Here is a 21,022-nt window from a genome sequence, read left to right as displayed (position 1 = left end):
TTAAAAAACTAAAAATAGAATTACCATATGATCCAGCAATCCCACTACTGGGCATATACCCAGAGAAAACCATAATTCAAAAAGACACATGCACCCCTATGTTCATTGCAGCACTATTTACAATAGCCAGGTCATGGAAGCAACCTAAATGCCCATCAACAGATGAATGGATAAAGAAGATGTGGTACATATATACAATGGAATATTACTCAGCCATAAAAAGGAATGAAATTGAGTCATTCATTGAGACGTGGATGGATCTAGAGACTGTCATACAGAGTGAAGTAAGTCAGAAAGAGAAAAACAAATATCATATATTAACGCATGTATGTGGAACCTAGAAAAATGGCACAGATGAACCGGTTTGCAGGGCAGAAGTTGAGACACAGATATAGAGAATAAACATACGGACACCAAGGGGGGAAAGCCGTGGGGGGGTGGGGATGGTGGTGTGCTGAATTGGGCGATTGGGATTGACATGTATACACTGATGTGTATGAAATTGATGACTAATAAGAACGTGCTGTATAAAAAAAAAATTAAATAAGATTTTAAATTTTTTAAAAATACCAAAAAAAATTAAAAAAAAAAAAAAAGAAGCACACTCACAAATAAAAAGAACAAACTAATGGTTACCACTTGTGGGCGTGGGCAATATAGGGGTGGGGAAAAAAGGGTTATCATGGGTTTATATGAAGTCACGTGTGTGAAACTTTTGGAAATTGTAAAGCACTGTAAAATTTTTAAAATCTTTCATTCAATAAAAAATTATTTACAATACAATTATTTCAAGACCTATAGAGAAGTAAGTCAAAACTGTGATTTTGATATAGAAAGTAATCAGGTCTCTGTTGTCTACACATAGATCATACTAACTAACTCTGATTCTTCATACTTACTTCATGTTCTGTCCATAAAGAACTGGGCGATTTCCTTAAATCTGAGAGACCTTGTTATCTCCTCTTTCTTATTTTTTTACTTTTTGTTTTTAATACCCCTTCTTGACTTCCCACAACAGCAGTGACTCAAGGAAGTTTTAAATGGCAGCACATAGTGGTTACTTAAAAAAAATTATTTTTTGATTGATTGCTGGGCCACTGCTTGCTTCCACAATACCAGAGACAAAGAACTCTTCCCTAGGGACCATCCTGCCATCATGTAACCTACAGTCAGGACCACAATAAAGGAAATGAGGGAGATGAGTAAGGAGTACGCCCCAAGGGGACTCCAGAAAGAGACAGAATGCCCCCAAATTATATGGATGTGCATTTTGAGTGCTTTGGGAACTTTTCAGCATCCTCATTTTACATGGATGACGTGTCATTTTGTAGTATCAGTATTAATATTTCTCTTCACTAACATAGAAATAAAGCATTGACTGAATAATTTTAATACCTAGTAGAATTATTCATGGGGTACTATGCCTAAGAAAGCCATGTAATGTGTAGAGAAAATTTTTGAAAGATATTCCACATACAGAACTTCAAGAAAAGACAGCACTTCATTTATTCACAGTGACCCAACTCCCTATCCATTCAGTATTGTTAGGGAAGGGCCTGACCTTGAGTGATTTCTTGGAATGTTAAATCTCTCTAGTGTGCATACAAAGCACTTTTCAAAGCTTTTTAAAATTCCCACCCCATTAAATAGAGTTAGTGGAAGTTAGTATACATGTGTATTTATTTTTACAAATATTTTAATTTCTTTTATTCTGTAGACTTAAGTATAGACTAGTGCTATTCCTTAAAATTGCCTATATTTTCTTGTGTACTTGAGGCTGTAGTGCAGTGAATGATGATGGTCATTTTGAAGGAGGGAAAAAACCACCTCTCAAAGCTGGCAAAACATCACAAGATTCACTTCCGCATCTCCATTCCTCTATAGGAAGAGATGGGATACGTACCTCCCAGATGGCTAGAGATGTGTACCATCACCCTTTGAGAATAAACTTTAACATCCGTTCTAGATCATACTTCTTGGCCAATATGCACAGATTCACTTAGAGTAAGTGATCTTGTCGCTTACAGTACTTTTTTTTATCAAAGAAACATTGACCATAGAAATAATCCACTGTGATTTACAACATTAAAATGCAGTCTCGGGAAAAATGCAAACTCATGTTACAGACGTGATGTATGGGTTGGACTTGATAATGCTAAAGTTCCGCGGTTATTGTCTTTGTTAGGGTTTTTCACAGGGAAAATGTTTTCAGAGTTCCATATTCCTTCTAACAGTGGAGGAACTGTGTCTTCATACTGACCCCTAGTGGCAGTTTAGGAAGAAGTTGGGGGAGGGGCAAAAAAAGGTGACGGTTTTCTCTGTTTTTTAGTGAAAACGCACGCTAATTTAATTTGAAATACTCTTCAATATGTCTAAAATAATATTTTAAAACTGAAAGACTTACTGAAAGACTGTGATCTGGAAAGCATTCCATTGTGGTGCTTTTAAAGAGATAGTATTCCACTGCTAACTGTGTGTTAATAGATGCTTGTCTTCGTCTCTTTTTAAGGTGAAGTCATTTCAGAATATTGTGACACATTAATTGTCCTGGTGACTGAATATCGGCTGTGCTATATAACCATATAGGATAAATATAATACACTTAACCGACATAAATTAATCTTGTTGTTAGGTACTTTAGAGTTGAATTTTTGCTCTTGACTTTATATAATAGAAAAGATTATTTTGTTTTAAAATTCTTACATCTTACTTTGTTGTCAGATGCTACCTCCTTTGAATTAGAATGCTCACAATATGAGAATCCTGCAAGAAAACTTGAGTTAGTTTCCTTTTAGAAAGTTCAGTTTTGTAGTAAGGATGTTTCAAACCTTTGTATTCAGGATGATACCTCAAAGAACTTTATTTAAAGTGTTCTTCACTATTTTAAAAGCCTTCTGAGTTAATAGATAAAATAGATGGGAAGCATCTTCGTGGTAAACTTAAGTATTATTCTTGCCTTATTTCCATCCAAGTTTACTGAGTGGATACTTTCCGTTTCTACCCCCCTTAGTGCCTAGATTCCTCCTCTGCTGTGTGTTGATAGATGCCTCTGATTTGAAGGAATATACAGAATGAAAAGCTGGATTTTGCAATAAAAACAAGTTGATTCCATACCCCCATTTTGTGTCAGTTGATGCCTAGTCGACCTTCACAAACAGTTTGAATTTTGTTAGCTACAAGTTTTGTGAGGCTAGGTGAATCCCATGAAATGTTCATTTAGAAACTTATCTATGCTGCTTTTATTACCTAGAGAGCAGAGACTAACATTTGCATAACCTTATTTTAAATTTGCTGCTACATCCTTCAGGTTTAATTTCCACTGTTACTGATTTTAAGAGGAAATTATCAAACAGTTTGGATACCTTTACATTGTGTGATTTTTCTCCTAAAATTTGAAGCAGTGCTTAAAACCTACATAAATTCCATTTTTACTCATCTTTGACTTTTCAATATTAATCCTTTTCCTTGATTTTTCTTCCCTCTGAAAATGGCCTTTATTACTCATCTGTTGCCTAAACAAAGAGACTTGGGTGGGATGCTTGAGGAAACTGCTTCTGCTTTAGCCCTACAGGGGTTGGAGATTTGACTGTCTAGCTGAAAAGTTGTCTGAAAATGAAAATTTCATACACACATGCAAATTTGGATATAGGATCCTATTTTCCCATGATCCAAGAAATGGAGACAGGATATAGGAAAATCTCTGCCCCTGTGGCTCACTGAGTATGCGTGGATGATGATGATGATGATGATGTTGATAGTGATGGTGAAGATGATGATGATAGTGATGATGATGATGATGATGATACCTGGCCTGTGTGGCCAGGCATTGGGCTAAGTACTCCAAATGGAATTTATCACTAAATCCTTGAAGCAGTCCTGTGAGGTAGGGAATATTATCATCACATCCATTCTACAGATGAGGAAATATAGGCACCGTCTTTGCTCAAGTTCACAGAGTGGGATGGACACTTCACACCGAGGCAGTCAGCTATGTATATCCAGGGGGAGCTCGTGACTTTTCTCTCTCTCTGCCTCCTGCTCACTATCTCTGCAACTTTGAACTTCTCTATATCTTCCAACCAAATGTTTCCCTTTGCCTTCCTGGTCTTTTTGGATTCTTCCAGACTGCAGGCACCTTTGGAGAATTGAATTTCCATCCTCTCCTTTCCTTCCTTCCTCCTTTCTTCCAGGTTCCTTTCCCTGTTTTCCCTTCTCTTCCTCCTCTTCCTCCTCCTCCTTATATTCTCTTTATAAGAGAATGAGAAAGAGGAAAAAATGTATCCAATGGTTAGTAAGAATTTCCCACTATGCTATACATCAAAATGGTCTCCCTTATTTCTCATTCCCTGAGGAATGATGAAGTGAACCAAATAGATTCTGGTTCTTTTTTTTCTAGAAAATACAGTACTTTTTAAAGCTTAAGAGACTGATAATTGTAAAAAAGATAGTGAACTAAAAGTCAGATCATCATGGTTTTAATTCTGTGTCTGTTGACTGACTCGCTTCCTGAGCAAGTCTTACTCTCACTAAATATTATCTTTCTTAACTCTAAAAAAAGTGAATCTGGATTATCTATTATATTTTGTGTGTCTAAGCGATTACCCTTGATCCAGGATCACAGGGAGCCTGGAACATACCTTCCACTAGGAACTAGATGGGATCACTCCTTACCACTTTTGTCATTTTATCCCAGAGGCTAAGGAAGTTATTATCTGTGAATTTCGGTTTCTTTTGTAACTGTTTCACAGTTACTCGGGTGTTCTTTATGTGCCAGGTACTGCTCTAGGCTGTAGGGATCATGACAATGCTTCCATGAAACTGCTTTCATGAAGTCTACAGTTTGGACAGGGAGACAGACAACACACGAGTAATTTTAAGGTAATTTCAGAAGTGATAACAGTATAGATGAAATAAAACAGCACGAAGTCATAGAGAGGGGCATGCATGACACCAGTGTTGTGAAAGGGGTCACAGGAATGACACAGCTGGTCAATGACCGTCTCTCTGACGCTCTCTCTGACATTAGAGCTGATGAGACGAGGGTAGTCCTGGCAAGGGGCAGGGGGTTTTATGTGCCGTCACACTAGAGATTTCAGCGTCCTTATTTTTTTTAGTTAAGAAAATCAACAACGTGGTATTTCTAATTACTTTGGGATTGTGGCCCTTGTCATATCCAGTTATGTAAATAGACTGCTTTCCAGGCTAAACAGAAACATTTGGTAACTGCAGAAGCCATTTATTATGAATGTTCTAACACCTTGACCATTATTCCTATTTTATCAGAAGACAAGTCAGCCATGTAAAATGAAGACAGTTGTTCTTTCCTGATGGCAGCTAGTTAATTATTGGCAGGCATTCCAGCTTTTTGAAACAGAAGGTGGCATGTATGGAAGTGAAGTATCATGACTGAACAGATAGGTCAGTAAGGATTCCATGTCACTTGTAAGAAAATTACATTTGATTTCCCTGCACCTTGATTGACTGCCTCGTAATTGGTAACAAAAACCCGCATGCTCTCTGTGGAGGTGCTGGGTTGGCGTGTGCTCATCTCTTTGCAACTAGCAGTTTTCTCTTGAAAAATCATGATGCCACAGCAACTGTAGCATAAAAGCATGTTCTGGAAGTTCCCAAATCACACCTGCTAGGACACATCGATATGATGGAAACAATTTGGTTCCACATACTTTTAAATATTTTTTTTTGCATTTTTTTCTTATTTTGCTATAGGATGCAAAACTTCCCACATCTGTTTCTATGTCTGGGTTTCACTTTAATAATAGAGTTACTTTACACTCTTCATTTTAAGCTTTTTGCCTGCAGTTAATTGTGATTCTCTCCCTTACTATGGATAAGCATCTTTAAATAATACTTTTTTCAAAGGAGACAATACTCTTGGATACTTTTGTCAATCCTGGGGTTCAGCCAGAGTTGGGGGGCACATATATTAGTCTTCTGCAACTGTGGGGCTGCTGCGGGGTGATGGTTCTTTGGGACTCAGAAACTGATCAATTTAACAAACACCCTCGACTTCTCGGGTCATTACCTTTGAAAAACTGTCTGGGATGAGAGTCAGGAATCCTGTTCACAGCATTCCAGATCCGGCTGTGATAACCAGGAGATCTGTTTATCATAACGGCCAGCACCCCACCCCCCTCGCACCTGTATAGACTCGCCGGGAGCCCGCAATTAAACTCGCCAACACTGAGTCACTGCTGCATATGCACCTCTCTTCACCACTTGCAGTGTGTCTGCCACCAATACGTCTTCCTTGGTGTGACAAACCTCACGGAGACATATGAAAAGCCGTGCTGGTAGGAATGGTTGTAATCACTGTTAACAAACAAGGTTCTGATTGCCAATATTACCATCTGTTCCAGCGGGTTCCACATATCCCCCTGTATATATAGGCTCTGTTAAACAGATTTTCTGTGCGGCCCAAGGTCACCCTTGATTCATGTAACCAGCCTTTGCAGATGAGTTAAATGTGAGTCTCCAAACAGCAGCAAGGATCAAAATCTGAGAGGTACCAAATCGTGTCCTCTGATGACACAACCCAAACAAACTGTGTTTGCAGAGAAAGAATATCCACATCCCTTGATACATGAGAGGGACAGATCCCAAAGGCATTGTCTAAAGTGCAAGATTTCATCTATTAAACTTCACATAAAAATGACTTCATGGGGGGACTTCCTTGGTGGCACAGTGGTTAAGAATCCACCTACCAATGCAGGGGACACGGGTTCGAGCCCTGGTCTGGGAAGATCCCACATGCCACAGAGCAACTAAGCCCGTGCACCACAACTACTGAAGCCTGCGCTCTACAGCCCGCGAGCCACAACTACTGAAGCCCGCGCACCTAGAGCCCATGCTCCGCAACAAGAGTAGCCACCGCAATGAGAAGCCCACGCACCGCAATGAAGAGTAACCCCTGTTCGCTGCAACTAGAGAAAGCCCGCGCGCAGCAACGAAGACCCAACACAGCCAAATACATAAATAAATAAATAAATAAATAAATAAATAAAACAGTAATAAAAAAAAATGACTTCACTATATAATCAGAGAAGCCTAGGCGTGAGGAGGAAATAAACTGCTTTTAAGAACAACTATAAGTGATACAAGCGGAGATCCCCATATTGTTGGATCCCACCCCTTCTTGCAAACTTCACACTGAGCTAAGTACTTTTTCCCTCTCCGCTTCTGGATGCCAGCAAGAGGTTTTCATCACTCCCCTTGAGTTGATTCAAGTCAATTAAAATATATCGATCTTCTCGGCACTGGGGATATAAAAAGACTCACATGCTGCCTAAGAAGTAGGCACCAGGCGTAGACGTGGCAGAGGAGGGGGTGATTAATAAGGAGGGGCAGTGATGGACGTGGATAACTTCACCGAGGAAGCGGTGAGTGAGCTGGTTTTGCAGGGCGAGCTAGGGGTCCTCAGGTAGAGGTTCGGGAGGGATTTGGGGACAAATGGAGAATGAAATAGCATTGTATTTTCAGGGAAGCATAAATAGACGCTATTTGTGCAATTGGGTTTTTCCTTAGAGCTCTTAGTGCCCATGCTGTAACTGTGGGGCTTGGGGACTTAATATGAAAAACTATGTGCTGAATTCCTTTCCGTAACAGGTGCCGTAAAATAATATTTCCAGATTGTGACTCTTCTCTGACTGTGAACACTTGTGCCAAAACCTCATTTTTTAAAACAAAAGGAAATGTATACGTTTAGCAAACGAATGCTCTGAGGACATGTGAAAAAGAGACCTAACCTAGTTTTGGGGGTCAAGAAATGCTTCCTTGAGGAAGAGACATTTGTGCCAAACTTGGCAAGATGAATGGGAATTATCCGGGGGAAGGGACGTCCGGGAGTGAGACCAGAGTGTGGGCACACCCCGAGGCGAGACGGAGTCTGGCGTATGGCAGGTTGCCAGAAAGGCCTAGGATACGACAACAGGATGAGGTGGCGGGGTGCATGGGCTGGTGAGGGAGGTGGGGTCAGCTCATGCTTGGCCTCAGAGGCCACGTGAGAAATTTGGGGCTTTATCCTGAGCAATGGCAAACCGTGGAAGTTTTAAGTAGGGGAGAAATAAGATTATTTTTAAAAAATCACTTAAGCTGTAAGATGGAGAAAGGATTGGAGGGGATGAGGGGAGACCTGTTAAGAGAGTACTTATATCAATCCACAAGATATAGGATGTTGAATTGGATTCAGTGGGAGAGATGGAGATGGAGAAAAGGAAGCGATCTGAGAAATATGGAGGAGAGAAATAGTCAGGACTTGGTAATAGACTGGATACACATGACATGTCGAACTTCACTTCTATTTACATATGTCAAATGACATAAACAGATGTTTTTATACATTCCCATATTTGGTTTGTAGTTTGGTTAATTTCTGTTTCAATTTACATTTTAAACTCTTAATTGATTAAACTCCAAATTGATTAAACTCCAGCCGGATGGAGACTAATGATAGTAAATATCAGAAAATAGTTTCAGATTGTTGTGATGATATATGGCCCTGTAATTCTGGATTTTGTAACAAAGCAGTTTGACTTCTGTCCTATTCATTTGGATAATGCTCTACCATCTAGGAGACTAAAATGTGTCTTAAAAATAGGACAGGCTTCAGCTTGTGTATATGTTAGACTTGGGGAAAAATAAGACAGAAAGTCTTGCGTTTGAAAGCACAAAATTAATGCAATTCTTTTTTTTTTAAAAAGTACAAATTCTGCACTCTATTTCTATGACTGAAATTACTTTTTTTTTAAGTAAGACTAATAGCTTGATTTTCATATCATAAGTTAATCTCAATTATGCTTTTCGCACTTAGAGCTGCACGTAGCAAATTATGGGCAGATACGTACATATAATATACGTTGCTCTCCCAGCTGTGCCTGTATGATTTGTCTTTTGGTGCTGGCAGTTATGTTCAATTTAGTAAAAGCTATATTCCACTGTGTACTAGAGTCTTTGGTTTTTTTAAACAGCTAGGTTTTTATGTACTTCCCTTTACTGCCTCCATAAAGAGCAAAGAAAAAGCAGAAGGTAGAGTATAAATGAACCAGGGCCAGACATGCCTTCGTACAGGAGAAAGGGAGAAGCAAAATCCAAGCAGAAAGGCTGAGAGCAGAGACATACCTGATGAAAATCCCTGAGTCTCCATGACCCAGGTTTGTTTGTTTGTTTGTTTTTACATAAACTAGAGAAACTAAAACGATGGAGTACGATCCTACATACTTACTTACATTTTCCCTAAACTCCCTGATACACACACAAAAGATAAAACCTTTCAGAATTTACTAGTATGCATTTACCTAAAGCATTTCTGGCTTCTGTCATGGATGCTGTTGAAGTGCCTCCATTGTGTGCTCTTTCTTTACTCTCCAAGATGTGTTAAAAAATGAACATTGTCAAAGATAAAAACCACTAAGTGACAAAGGAATCGTGCATTTTAGCCAAGGTGTGTTTATAATGATTAAAAAAACACAGAGTATTTGGTTTAAGGAACTGATTGCATCAAGTGCATGAAAAATAATTCAAAGGAAACAATTTTTTTTGAGAAGGTTTAAGCTTATGTTAATTAATTAGAATATGTGCATAATTTAAAATTCTTCCTGGCATTTTTTTTTTAATTCAGTGTTGAGTATGAGAAGTTCCTGGTGAACTAATATATTAGAGCCTCCAAATTTTCCCTTATTCATAAAATCAAATGACCACCGTGTCAGTTAATAATAGGAGAGAGACGTAAATGTGAGATTATCTTAAGAGTGTTTATTTTATCCTCTAGGAAAGGAAATTAAATGCTGTTCCTCAGGCTGCCATAGTGAGATGCAGGGCCTTCCTCTCAATATTTTTCTTGGGCTTCCTCCCAAATTTTGGTCACATGTCATCTAACCAAATTTTAGTTTTAAGGGAGGCCATCCCAGAGAAAGACTAGGAGATGCCACAGAGGGTTAAATAGACACCAGGAACTGGAGGAGGGGAAACACGGAACTGAGTGCTGACTTTAACTTGGTATCAATCAGTAGGGTGTGTTTTCTGGATGGATGTATATAAACCGGGGGTAGGAGGTGCGTTCATGGTCAACACCAAGGAGCCCTTCATTCTCCAGAGATGTAGCCTCTAGTCATTCCGTTCCTGCCCGGTGGCTGCGGTTAAGTCTCCTTCAGAGCTGGTTTGTGCCTGATTCACAGCTTCCTTTCACCTAAAGCTAACAGTCTCCTTATTGAGGTTGTGTTTGTATTCTGCTCTCTGATGAATAATTGTGATACCTTCTGTTCTTGACACTGTCAGTTCTCCTTCACAACCAGCAGATTCAAGTGACAGAACCAAACTGAACTCATCAGAATACAGTGATGGGCTAAACTACATAGCCTCACTTCTTTTTTTCAGTGTTGGTTATTACTGTGATCCTAAATTTTTTTTAAAGTGGCAAATATAAACTGGAAAAAGATGTTCGTATTATTGAAGTCTCAAGTGTATTTTTATTGTCTTGATTAACTCTATTTCTATGATGATTTAAATGGATTTTTAACATAATTTGGGGTTTTCCTTTAAAACCAGGATGCTCTATGTATCTTACTGCTTGAAACATCTCTTATTTGAAGCAATTCCAAACATTAAAGAACATAATTAAATCAACTTCCACTCTTTAAAATGATCTCTTTTTTTAATTTTTACTATTTTATGAGCTTTTTGAGTGATTACAAAGCAAGGACTATAGAAAGTATAGTGTTTTTAAAAGGAGGTTTAGGATTTCTAATTGTGGGAAAACGTTTTTATACTAGAAATAGGAAATTTAACAACTGGATATGCCTACATTACTAAAATTATTCTTGTCAATATCATGACTTTGATCTTGATGTTTAATTTGTAAAAGCAACATCCACCCCCAAAATGATTTGCTGCCTTCAAACGTGTTAACATCTGCCTACAGTTAACAGCCTCACTTACAAAAAGGGAAGATGAGCTGAAGAATTTTAAATTCCCATGCTCACTCATTCCTCCCATTTAAACCTTTGTTTTCTTACTGGTTAGGAATATTTTAATAGACTTTCTTTGAATAGAATTTCCTGGTCTTATAAGTATCACTGAGTTAAAAAATGAATAGCTGTAGTAGGGTTTCTAAGAAGCAGTCATGCATTTTCCTATAACCCAAAGCTGCAGACGTAGGGAAAGGATTAAATTCATTCATAACCCCCCAGACTCCATTTAAATCCCCAGAGCCTCAATTCCAGGTTCATTGCCCAGGTAAATTAATTTCTTTCTGAAATTGTCTTTAGGCACTCGTTTGTTTTATAAGCTTAGTTGTATGTTCCAAAGATCATTTCTTGAACAGGGGTGAACGGTATTCATTTCTCCTTCACTGACCCAGCGCTGCTGCCGAAGGTGATGGTATCGATGCGTTAATCAATGCCCTGTCCAGCAAACGAGATGGAGCCATAGCCAACGCCGCCACGGTGCTGACGAACATGGCCATGCAGGAGCCCCTGCGTCTGAACATCCAGAGCCACGACGTCATGCACGCCCTGCTCAGCCCACTGCACTCTGCCAACACTGTCGTGCAGAGCAAAGCTGCTCTCACCGTTGCTGCAACCGCGTGTGATGTCGAGGCCCGGACAGAGGTGAGCATTTGCATCACTTTCCTTTTCTCTTTCTTCTGGTCCGTACCTACTGGTGCATTAATTTGAAACATTTTCAAGTATTTGAACCTACCCATCATTTAAGTCCCTCAAAATTGGTGCAACACGTCGGAAAACAAATTAGCATCACCCAGCAAAGAAGGTGAGCGTACCCTATAATGTGGCAATTCTAGGTATATACCTAAGACACTCTCTTGTCTCTGTGCACCAGGAAGCATTGTTTATAACATCTCAACAGCTGGAAACAAACCAACTGTCCAGTTGTTAAGAGAATGGATACATAAATTTGTGGTATATTCATAAAATAGAATCTTGCATCAGTGAAAATGGATGAACTGTAGCTACAGACATCAACAGAGAAGAATCTCAACCAGCATAATGCTGAGCAAAGTCAAGTTCAGAAGAAAACAGATGTGTGAATTCTATTTATATAACGTTCAAAAATATGCAAAGCAAAGCAATATGTTGTTTAAGCACATACATATAAAACTATAAAGAAAAGTGAGAGAATGATTGACCCCAAATTTAAGAAATTGGTTGCCTCTTGGGGGATCAAGGGGGTCGATGTGTTTGAAGAGGAGCACACAGGGGTTCAAGGTCATTGAAATGCACCATTTCTTAAGCTGAGTGGGGACACTCAGGTGTGCCTTTTACTATGATGCTTGAAATTATAAATATGGGTTACTCACACTCTTCCGTTTCTCTTGTATTTCAAAAATTTAAAACATGGAATTGTATTTTTTACAAGTCCACCATATAAAAGTGTGTTTGGCCCATTTCATAAAGACTTGATATAAACCTACAAACGTACCTTTTTCTCTTGCTTTTTTCCTGTTTGCTTGTCGCGTGGCACTCATTCAGACAGCCTAGGACTGTTCCTCTCTCCCCAGTAAAAATAACAATATGGAGCACTTATTATGCACAGCCAGTGTGCTAAGCACTTAACATGCATTTAAGCTTCACATGAAATAGGTATGTTTGTCACTACTTCGAAAAGATACGTGCACCTCAATGTACATAGCAGCATTAGTCACAATAGCCAAGATATGGAAGCAACCTAAATGCCCATTGATGGATGAATGGATAAAGCAGATGTGGTATTTATATACAATGGAATATTACTCAGCCAGAAACAGAATGAAATTCTGCCATTTGCAACAATGTGGTTGAACCTAGAGGTTATTATGCTCAGTGAAATAAGTCAGACACAGAAAGACAAATACTGTTATCATTTACATGTGGAATTTTAAAAATAAAACAAACGAATGAATATAACAAAGCAAACAGACTCACAGATATAGAGAACAAACCAGTGGTTACCAGGGAGAGGGAAGAAGGGAGGGGCAAGATAGGGACAGGGGAGTAAGAGGTGCAAACTACTAGGCATAAAATAAATAAGCAACAAAGACATATTGCACAGCACAGGGAAATATAGCCATTATTTTGTAATAACTTTAAAGGGAGTATAATCTATAAAAATATTGAATCACTATGTTGTACACCTGAAACTAATATAATAAACCAACTATATGTAATCTATGTAGCATGTAAACCAACTATACTTCAATTTTAAAAAAAGAAATAGGTACATTTGCAATCCCCATTTTATAGAGGAGGAAAATGAGGCTTAAAGAAATAATGTGCTGAAAGCAGAGTTGATGGGTCGGGAAATCAGGGACGGCGAACACACCTTTCTGAGTCCAGAGCCCCTGTCCTCACACTGTGCTGTCTGCTCAGACAACTAACAAATCTCTTCTGTCTCTTAGATATTTTTTCTACCCCCTTCTTTGTTCCTGTTGACTCAGTTCATTTGTATTCATCCATTAAGGTAGTAAGATAGTCACCAAATATTTTTTTTACCAGCTACCACGTGCCAGGTGCTGCAGTAGGCAGCGGCAACGCAGTGATAAACAACACTGTGTTAGTTGGTCATTCCTCCATGCGGCTCACTGAGCAGTCCATCCGTTTCCTGGAATACTGCAACTGACTCTACGGCCCTCCCTACCCCTGTCACCTCCTATTCCCCAAACTGCCTCCAGACTGATCTTTCAAATGTATGACCCTCATCACATCATTGCAAGTCCCCAGGCGTGTGCCACTGCCCCATGGGAACAGCTAAGCTGCTTAGTGTGCTACGCAGGGGCTCGCAATGATCCACCCCTACCTGCCTAAGCCTGAACTCGCTTCCCAGGTGTAACTCTACACTCCAGAAATACCATACGATTTGAATTCTAAAATTCTCTTATTTACACCTCCTTGATTTCTCTGCTTGGAAAGCTGGTCTCACCTTTGTTCACCTGATAAATGCCTGTCTCTCCTTCAACACCCAGCTCAGCCATCCTGTCCTCCATGACGGCTTTCTTTAGTCTTCAAATGTGGACTCAAACGTCCTGCTCTGGGCTCACACCACCCCTATGCATGCTTCCCTTGAGCTCTGTTTTGCATTAGTTTTTGTATGAAAGACCATAAGCTCCCTGAGGCTTTAGGGAAGGGAACTGAGGTTTTCCTTCCCTGAGTCCATGTCATTGATCTATACCTGGCACACAGTATATGCTTAATAAACAGTTGTTGAATGAATGAGTGAGTGAATGAATGGAGGAATGAGTGGAGAAATTAATAAATGAATTAGATATTTGCCAAAAGAACACGTGGAGTCAGATTGCTATCTTATACTCAGATATAAAGATGTTCAGAAATTTGGCCTGCTAAGCATCAGATGCTTCAAGTAACCTTTTCCAAGCTTGCCCAGGTCACGTGTGCTAATGTGTAATCCCCATTAGAGTCCCTGTGTTTGAGCAGAACATGATTGGAAGTGGATCGTATCTCACAAGGGCTCCTGTCTTCAGATACTACACAGAAAGACCTGTAGAATATTCTTTTTTGTCCTCCGGGCTCAGATAATACAGCATTACATTTCAAACAGTGAGACAAGAGCTCTGTCGAATCTTCTTTTTTTTTTTTTTCCCTGATTGGAACAATTTTATACGTGTGATTTCTTTTAATAGTGTAATTAATGCAGTTCTCCCCGATTCTCTTCTTGTTCTTTTTCTTCTCTTTTTCACTCCTTGAAGCAGTATGAGTGATAACAAAATGGATCTCCTTCTGGTGAATTGCTTCAGCGTTGCTTCGTCCACACTGCTGACGTCATGGCACTGTCCAGTGACATGGGTGGCACTAGCCTGCATTGGTTACTCCTGCCTAGCTTTGGAGACTGTGTCCATTTCCTATTGCTGCTGAAACAAATGACCACAACTTAGTGCCTTAAAGCAATACAAATCTATTACCTCACGGTTTGGGAGGTCAGAAGTCTGAAAATGGGTCTTATGGGTTAAAGTCAGGCTATCAACAGAGCTGTGATCCCTCTGGAGACTTGAGGGGGAAATCTGTTTCCGGGCCCTTTCTAGCTTTTACCGTCCACCTGCATTCCTTGGCTGTGGCCCCTTCCTCTGTCTTCAAAGCAGATTACTGCAACCTCTGTTTCTACAAGTCTCCTTTCTCTGCTCCTCACACTCTTATCTCCCTCTTGTAAGGACCCCTGTAATGAAGTAGGGCCAACCTGATACCAGGACCATCTCCCTATCCCCAGATCCTTAACCACATCTACCAAATCCCTCCCAGGGACAAGGGCATCTCTGGGGGCCCGTGATTCTGTCCTCCACAGGCCAGATGGACACGCAGTGGTGAGCAGCAGAGTGAGTGAACGTGGGGCATCCCGCTTGTGGAGGGGAGAGGACAGGCTCTTTGTCCTGCACCCACCCCATGTAAACTCACAGTGACCTCCCTCAGTTACTTTACTGCAGCCTCTTCTTGACTTTGAACAGAACATCGCGCTCCTGTCTGTAAGGTTTCTGCAATTGATTCCCCCTGAATTTAATAAATCTAAACATGGACACATCCTAAAATGTTTTTACATAATCAAAACCCTTTCAACAATCAAAAAATGAGATTTTTTTTTAAAGCATGAATGTTTATGTTCTGTACTCTTAATGTGTAAAATTTTGGCTTCCATTTCTAGCTGAGACATTCAGGTGGGCTGGAGCCGCTGGTAGAGCTCCTGCGTTCCAAGGACGACGAGGTCCGACGGCACGCCAGCTGGGCCGTAATGGTCTGTGCCAGTGATGAGCCCACGGCCGCTGAGTTGTGCAGGCTCGGGTGAGTGGAGCGGTCTGGAGAGTCTGGCTCAGATGAAGGACACACAGTCTTCAGGCCAAGGAAGGTCGAGCAGAGTCTCCACGCCCACTCTCAGGCCGCGGGGCGTTCAGACGCTCTGCGGGTCGCAGTCCCTCCGAAGGGACCGCCTGCAGAAGCGTGATCCTCCCCGCTCCTCCCCCGAGAGATCTCCCCCGCCACCGCCACAAAATCATCTTCCATGTTTCCTTTTCCACTTTTTCATCCTGATAAACGCTTCTCTTTCACTTTCCTCTGCTTTGCTAAACACAATCCTATTTGTCGCTCAGCTATCAAGGTTAAATTAAAACGGGCAAGCCATGACTGCCATCTCTGTTTTCTCCCCCACAAACCGTTCCACCACAATGACGCCTTTAACCAACCTCACCACATCGGTTCCCTTACCAACAGCCTATGAGTCAGCTGCCTTGAGCAACTCAGCCAAGAGGGTTTCAAGATTCCACAGACAGATTTTCCCTGTTTCTAACCATTTTTGTTCTTTGTATATGTCACCTGGTTAGCTGAAAAAATTGGAGTCCGATAACTAATTTTGCTTTAAATGAAGAACTTTTTCTTCCTAAAGTGTCCTTTTCAACTGTTTGATCATGAGTTTCTACATGGCATGTATGTTCTCAAAAAGGGCTGATTTGTCTTCATAATTCTGTCAGGATTAGTTTACCTAAAAGGGTGGGATGGTTTTAACCTTTCCATCTCAATTCTTCATTCAGGATCGTAGTGAGGTGTATGAATGGGAACTTACTGTTGGATTGCTTATATAAGGCAAATAATGTCTTTTTTGCTTTTATTGACAGGGCTTTAGATATCCTTGAAGAAATTAATCTATCAGTAAGTCGAAAAAACAAATTCAGTGAGGCAGCTCATAACAAATTGCTCAACCACCACCTGTCTCTGAAATACAGCCAGACTGGCTATTTGTCATCAAGTAACATAATTACTGATGGAGTCTATGATTATGGTCGGGTAAGTGGCAGCACTAATTTGTATTTTAGTATGTGTGATCAGTTCTTCTTGCATCGTGATGCCATTACGTTGCAATTTTATAACTGCCTAACATAATTTATATTTTTATAGGCAGAAACTTGGGAATCAGAACTTCATCCTTAAACTTTGTCTGGCTATAAGATTTTGCATCTGTGTACAGTTTTAACTAGAATCTGATGACCTGAACTTAAATTAGTTTGCTGTTGCTAGTCTCAAGTTTCAGAGAAGATATAAAGCAATCGGCTTTTATATTACTTCTAGGGCTCAGTGTTAATGATAATGATAATGTCAATAATAGAAGTATAAGTTTTTATTCTATTAATTATAATCTAATTGAAATTAACCAAATTGTAATACTGAATTTTAAAATGTAATGTAGAAGAATATTATTTTACTTAGCTGTGTTTGTGATTACGATTTTAAAACAACTTACAGTGTAATTCAGTGTTAATGTTAAGAGAAATGGGAAGCTAAACATTAGAGTCTTGAGGGCTTTTTGACATTACTGTCTAAGTCAGCATGTTCTACTTCTTCTGGAAACCAAAAGCAATAAGGAGAATGGGGAAATTTTTTTAAAAACCTACAAATCCCATTTTAGGCAGAAGTAGGAAATTGGTATGATCTGCAGACTTCAAAAATATTTAAAAGTCCCTGGGATCAGGCAGAAGTTACACAGGAGGAAGAATGAAAAGGGAAAAAAAGCACAGAGAGGGACAAGAGTGGTAGCAGATCTCAGAAAGCACCATCAAAAGTCTATACTTCCCTAGGGGGTGGAGAACTCAGACATACAAAAGCTATATGCTTGGTTCGCAAGGGGGTAGGTGGGCAGGACCCCAGGAACTGGGGTGAGCAGGGCTGGCAGCAGAAACCCTCTTGGACGAATCTGGTTCAAAGAAGCAGAGGCGACAGGGCCATAAAAGAATCACAGCTAAGCCGTATTTGCAGGAAACACTGTATCGTGGTAACAGAATTAGAGACATGTTGAATAACCAAAACCGCCAGCCTAAAACTTTTTCTCTTCCTTCTGCTTCTGCCAGCCACTGCCACCACCATACCCTCCATAACAGATACACACAAACCACCGAGAAATTACTGCTCTCGTTCAATGATGAGTAATTTTAAAAGAACAGGTGCCACATTATTAGCACAAAGACGCTTTAAGAAAAATGAGGAAAAGAGCAGAAAAACCACCAAAGAGCACTTACCAGAGAACTTATCTGTTGCCATGGAACAGATAAAACTGTGACAAAATGTATTTGTTCATGAGTTTTTTTAAAAAAAACTTAATGAGACAATTTCCTTATGAAGGAGAACTCTCTGATTCACTCTAAATATTTTCTAATATTTCAGGCTTTAAATGTGTCAGTGAACAAAAGAGACAAAGATCTCTACTCCCATGGTACCAGTGAGAGGAAACAGACAATAAACAATAAATCTCACCAATACATTCTATCACATGATCAAAATGATAAGCGCTGCAGTGGGTGGGGAGGAGAGCAGAGAAGGATAAAGGGGCTGAGGACACTGGAGTTGATGTGGTCAGGTAGCCCCACTGAAAGGGTAATATCTGAGCAAAAAATTTGAAGGAGGTGAAGGACTTCTTAGCCTTGGGGATAGTGGAGAAGGAGCTTTCTAGATGGAGGAAAGAGCTAGTGCAGAAACCGTGAGTAAATGTGGTTGGCACACTCAAGGAACAGCAAAGTCGGTTTAGCTAGCACTGAGTCAACCAGGGGCGGAATAACAGACCAAATCAGAGCAGGTAAGAGCAAGCAGCTCATGGAAGTCTTCTAGACCACTGGAAGGATTTGGGCCTTTACTCTAAATGAAGTGGGAAAACACGTCAGGGTTCTGGGCAGAAGAATGACACGCTCTGTCTTACTTTAAAAGAACCATGAAAAGTATCTTGGATGAGAGAAGGATCTATTACTTGATTGGAAAAAGAGCTCACAGGGTGATCTGGTCTAACCCTCTTCACCAGGCTGATAAAATTGCTAGTATAGGGCTTTGTCTAGCTTGTTGGTAGTTATCCTCACAACATTTTTAGTGATCTGTTTAGTAATTAGTTACTCCTACAAACGATAAGCTCTTCCTTATGTATATGGATAGATTTTCAAACTCAAATACTTCCAGGGGCCAAGCTGATAATTATGGTATGAAACAGTTGAGTATCAAGTTACAGAGACTGGGGGGGTGGGGGGAGGGGGAATTGGAGGGTGTATCTTGCCCAAAGGCAAGACATCCACAAGCTTCAGTTCCCTATTTTTAAGTGTGTGTGTGTGTGTGTGAAATTAGATACCTCAAACAGTTAAGAACCTATTCTATCAGTATTCATTAAAAAAATATATAATGCATGCAGATATTACTTTTCAATTCTTAAATTATCTACAGATAAATCCTGGCACCAAACTTTTGCCTTTGAAGGATCTCTGCTTACAAGAACCAAGTGACCAACGTGCTATACTCTTAGTTAACAGTAAATCTTCTGATGCGTGAGTCTTTGCGGGGAGGAGGAATGAAGGGAAGCAAATAATTTTTTTGTTTGTCCATCATCATGTGAATACATAAAGGTTCCCAGTATGGTATCTTTTCATAGTTCCTGTATCTAGCACCACCATGAAAGTAAACACTGGTCCATAAACTCATAGCCTGACATAGTAAAGAACACAGAATAGTCACCACTGTGGTTTTTCCTTTGACTCTATGTTACCAGTCAATTCCATGGGTATTTCTGCAATCAGGGCTTATTACCCTTCCGGTAACATGAAGTAACTGAAGAAAGTATAAACAGATAGGAACAAACCAAGATGAATTATGTTTACAAATCTCCAGAACTAAATCCAGGAATACCACTGCTGTCCAATATTTTTAATAAAATAAGGAGAAAATAGTAGAGCTAAAAATGAAAGTTTCAACAGCCATTAAAATGGTCTTGTATTCCTATATATCTATATAATACATTTTATGTGACACATTTTATAAAACTATTTCCAGTTCTAGCTCATGAAAAGCTTTATAATATTCATTTTATCTTATCTTAACCTCTTTTTGCTTTTAAAATAATGTGTCACTGTTAAAAGTCAGCTCTAAATATGATTTTTCAGAAAAAAAATCTATTTTGTAGGACAAAGTCAATATTGACAAATTATTTTAATTTGTACATAATTTCAAATATGTAAACTTTTAGTTCTCCACCTCCATCTACGGAAGATAAGTCATCAGACGTTGGTTATGGGCGAAGTATTTCTTCTTCATCTTCTTTAAGAAGAGCAAGTAAAGAAAAGACCAAGTAAGAAAATGATGTTTTGTCTACACTCAAATAATTCTCTCCCTTAATTTGGGAGTAAAAAAGAAATTTAGATTTTAGGTTTTGGCAACTTAAATTTTATTCTTCTCACAGTCACACAATTTCAGGATGAAAGCCAGGAAACCTGGTTTGACATTCTGTCTTCTGTGAACCCAGAGTGAGATCTTGAGCCCCTGCCCCTGACTAGTGCACTGTCCATGATCAGGCTTCGTGTCCTTATCTGTAGATGGAATAATGCCTGGTGCCCTGCTTCTTCTCGGTGGCTGGAATCAAAACATATAATGGAAGTGAAAATGCCTTATAAATTATAAAATGCCTTGCAAATGTAGTGCATTGTTATTTTCTGTATGATTGAAATTGGTTGTGGTTTTTTTCAAATGACAAGAGAAAACAGTTATCATTTTAGTGCTGGATTTGCATCTCCCACCGAAGAGAAATCAGAATCTACTTCGGGACGCAATACTGCTCTTAGCAAAAGCGCCACTAAAGAGAAAGGATCCAGGTAGAAACTTCCTTACTGTATTCTTCTCCTAACTGTAATCCCGTCAAGTTTTAATTACCCACAGAGTTGGTGAAAGGGAGGGGTGGCTTTTAACTAGGAAGCTCTTCTTATGGAATCAGAAGTAGGACTAAACAGGACTCATGAAGTATAATTAAAATTACCTTTATTTGTGTCTCTTGTTGTCTCTTTAAAACTTACCCAGAGGGAATTTCTTCTCCTGCCTCTGGGTGAGAACTCAGGGTACTTTGCTCACTGTAAAGTCCTACAGTCACTTTAATTCAGAGACAACAGAAACAGCAGTCTCCAGTCAGCCCTTTAAAAGTCCAGCCATGTGCAGGAATCAACTTAAAATGAACTGTTCTGCCCTCCCCTGGTGGCTGCCTCTGCAGCTGAAGAGCAGCACCGGCC

General features: G+C 39.7%; 1 protein-coding gene across 1 annotated transcript in view; it reads left to right on the top strand.

Moving 5' to 3' along the window:
• Positions 1-21,022, top strand: part of ARMC3 (armadillo repeat containing 3) — a 90,950-nt gene that overhangs the window by 50,964 nt on the left and 18,964 nt on the right. Inside the window, exons 11-16 of the mRNA XM_059915298.1 lie at positions 11,372-11,621; positions 15,655-15,791; positions 16,619-16,787; positions 19,197-19,297; positions 19,993-20,094; positions 20,498-20,614. Of these exons, the coding sequence (XP_059771281.1) occupies positions 11,372-11,621; positions 15,655-15,791; positions 16,619-16,787; positions 19,197-19,297; positions 19,993-20,094; positions 20,498-20,614 (876 nt within the window). The remainder of the gene's footprint in view (positions 1-11,371; positions 11,622-15,654; positions 15,792-16,618; positions 16,788-19,196; positions 19,298-19,992; positions 20,095-20,497; positions 20,615-21,022) is intronic.

The sequence above is a fragment of the Balaenoptera ricei genome, chromosome 2, assembly GCF_028023285.1.
Source record: "Balaenoptera ricei isolate mBalRic1 chromosome 2, mBalRic1.hap2, whole genome shotgun sequence".
Lineage (NCBI taxonomy): Eukaryota > Metazoa > Chordata > Mammalia > Artiodactyla > Balaenopteridae > Balaenoptera > Balaenoptera ricei.
The sequence above is the reverse complement of the archived record's forward strand: the minus strand, read 5'-3'. Positions and strand labels throughout refer to the sequence as shown.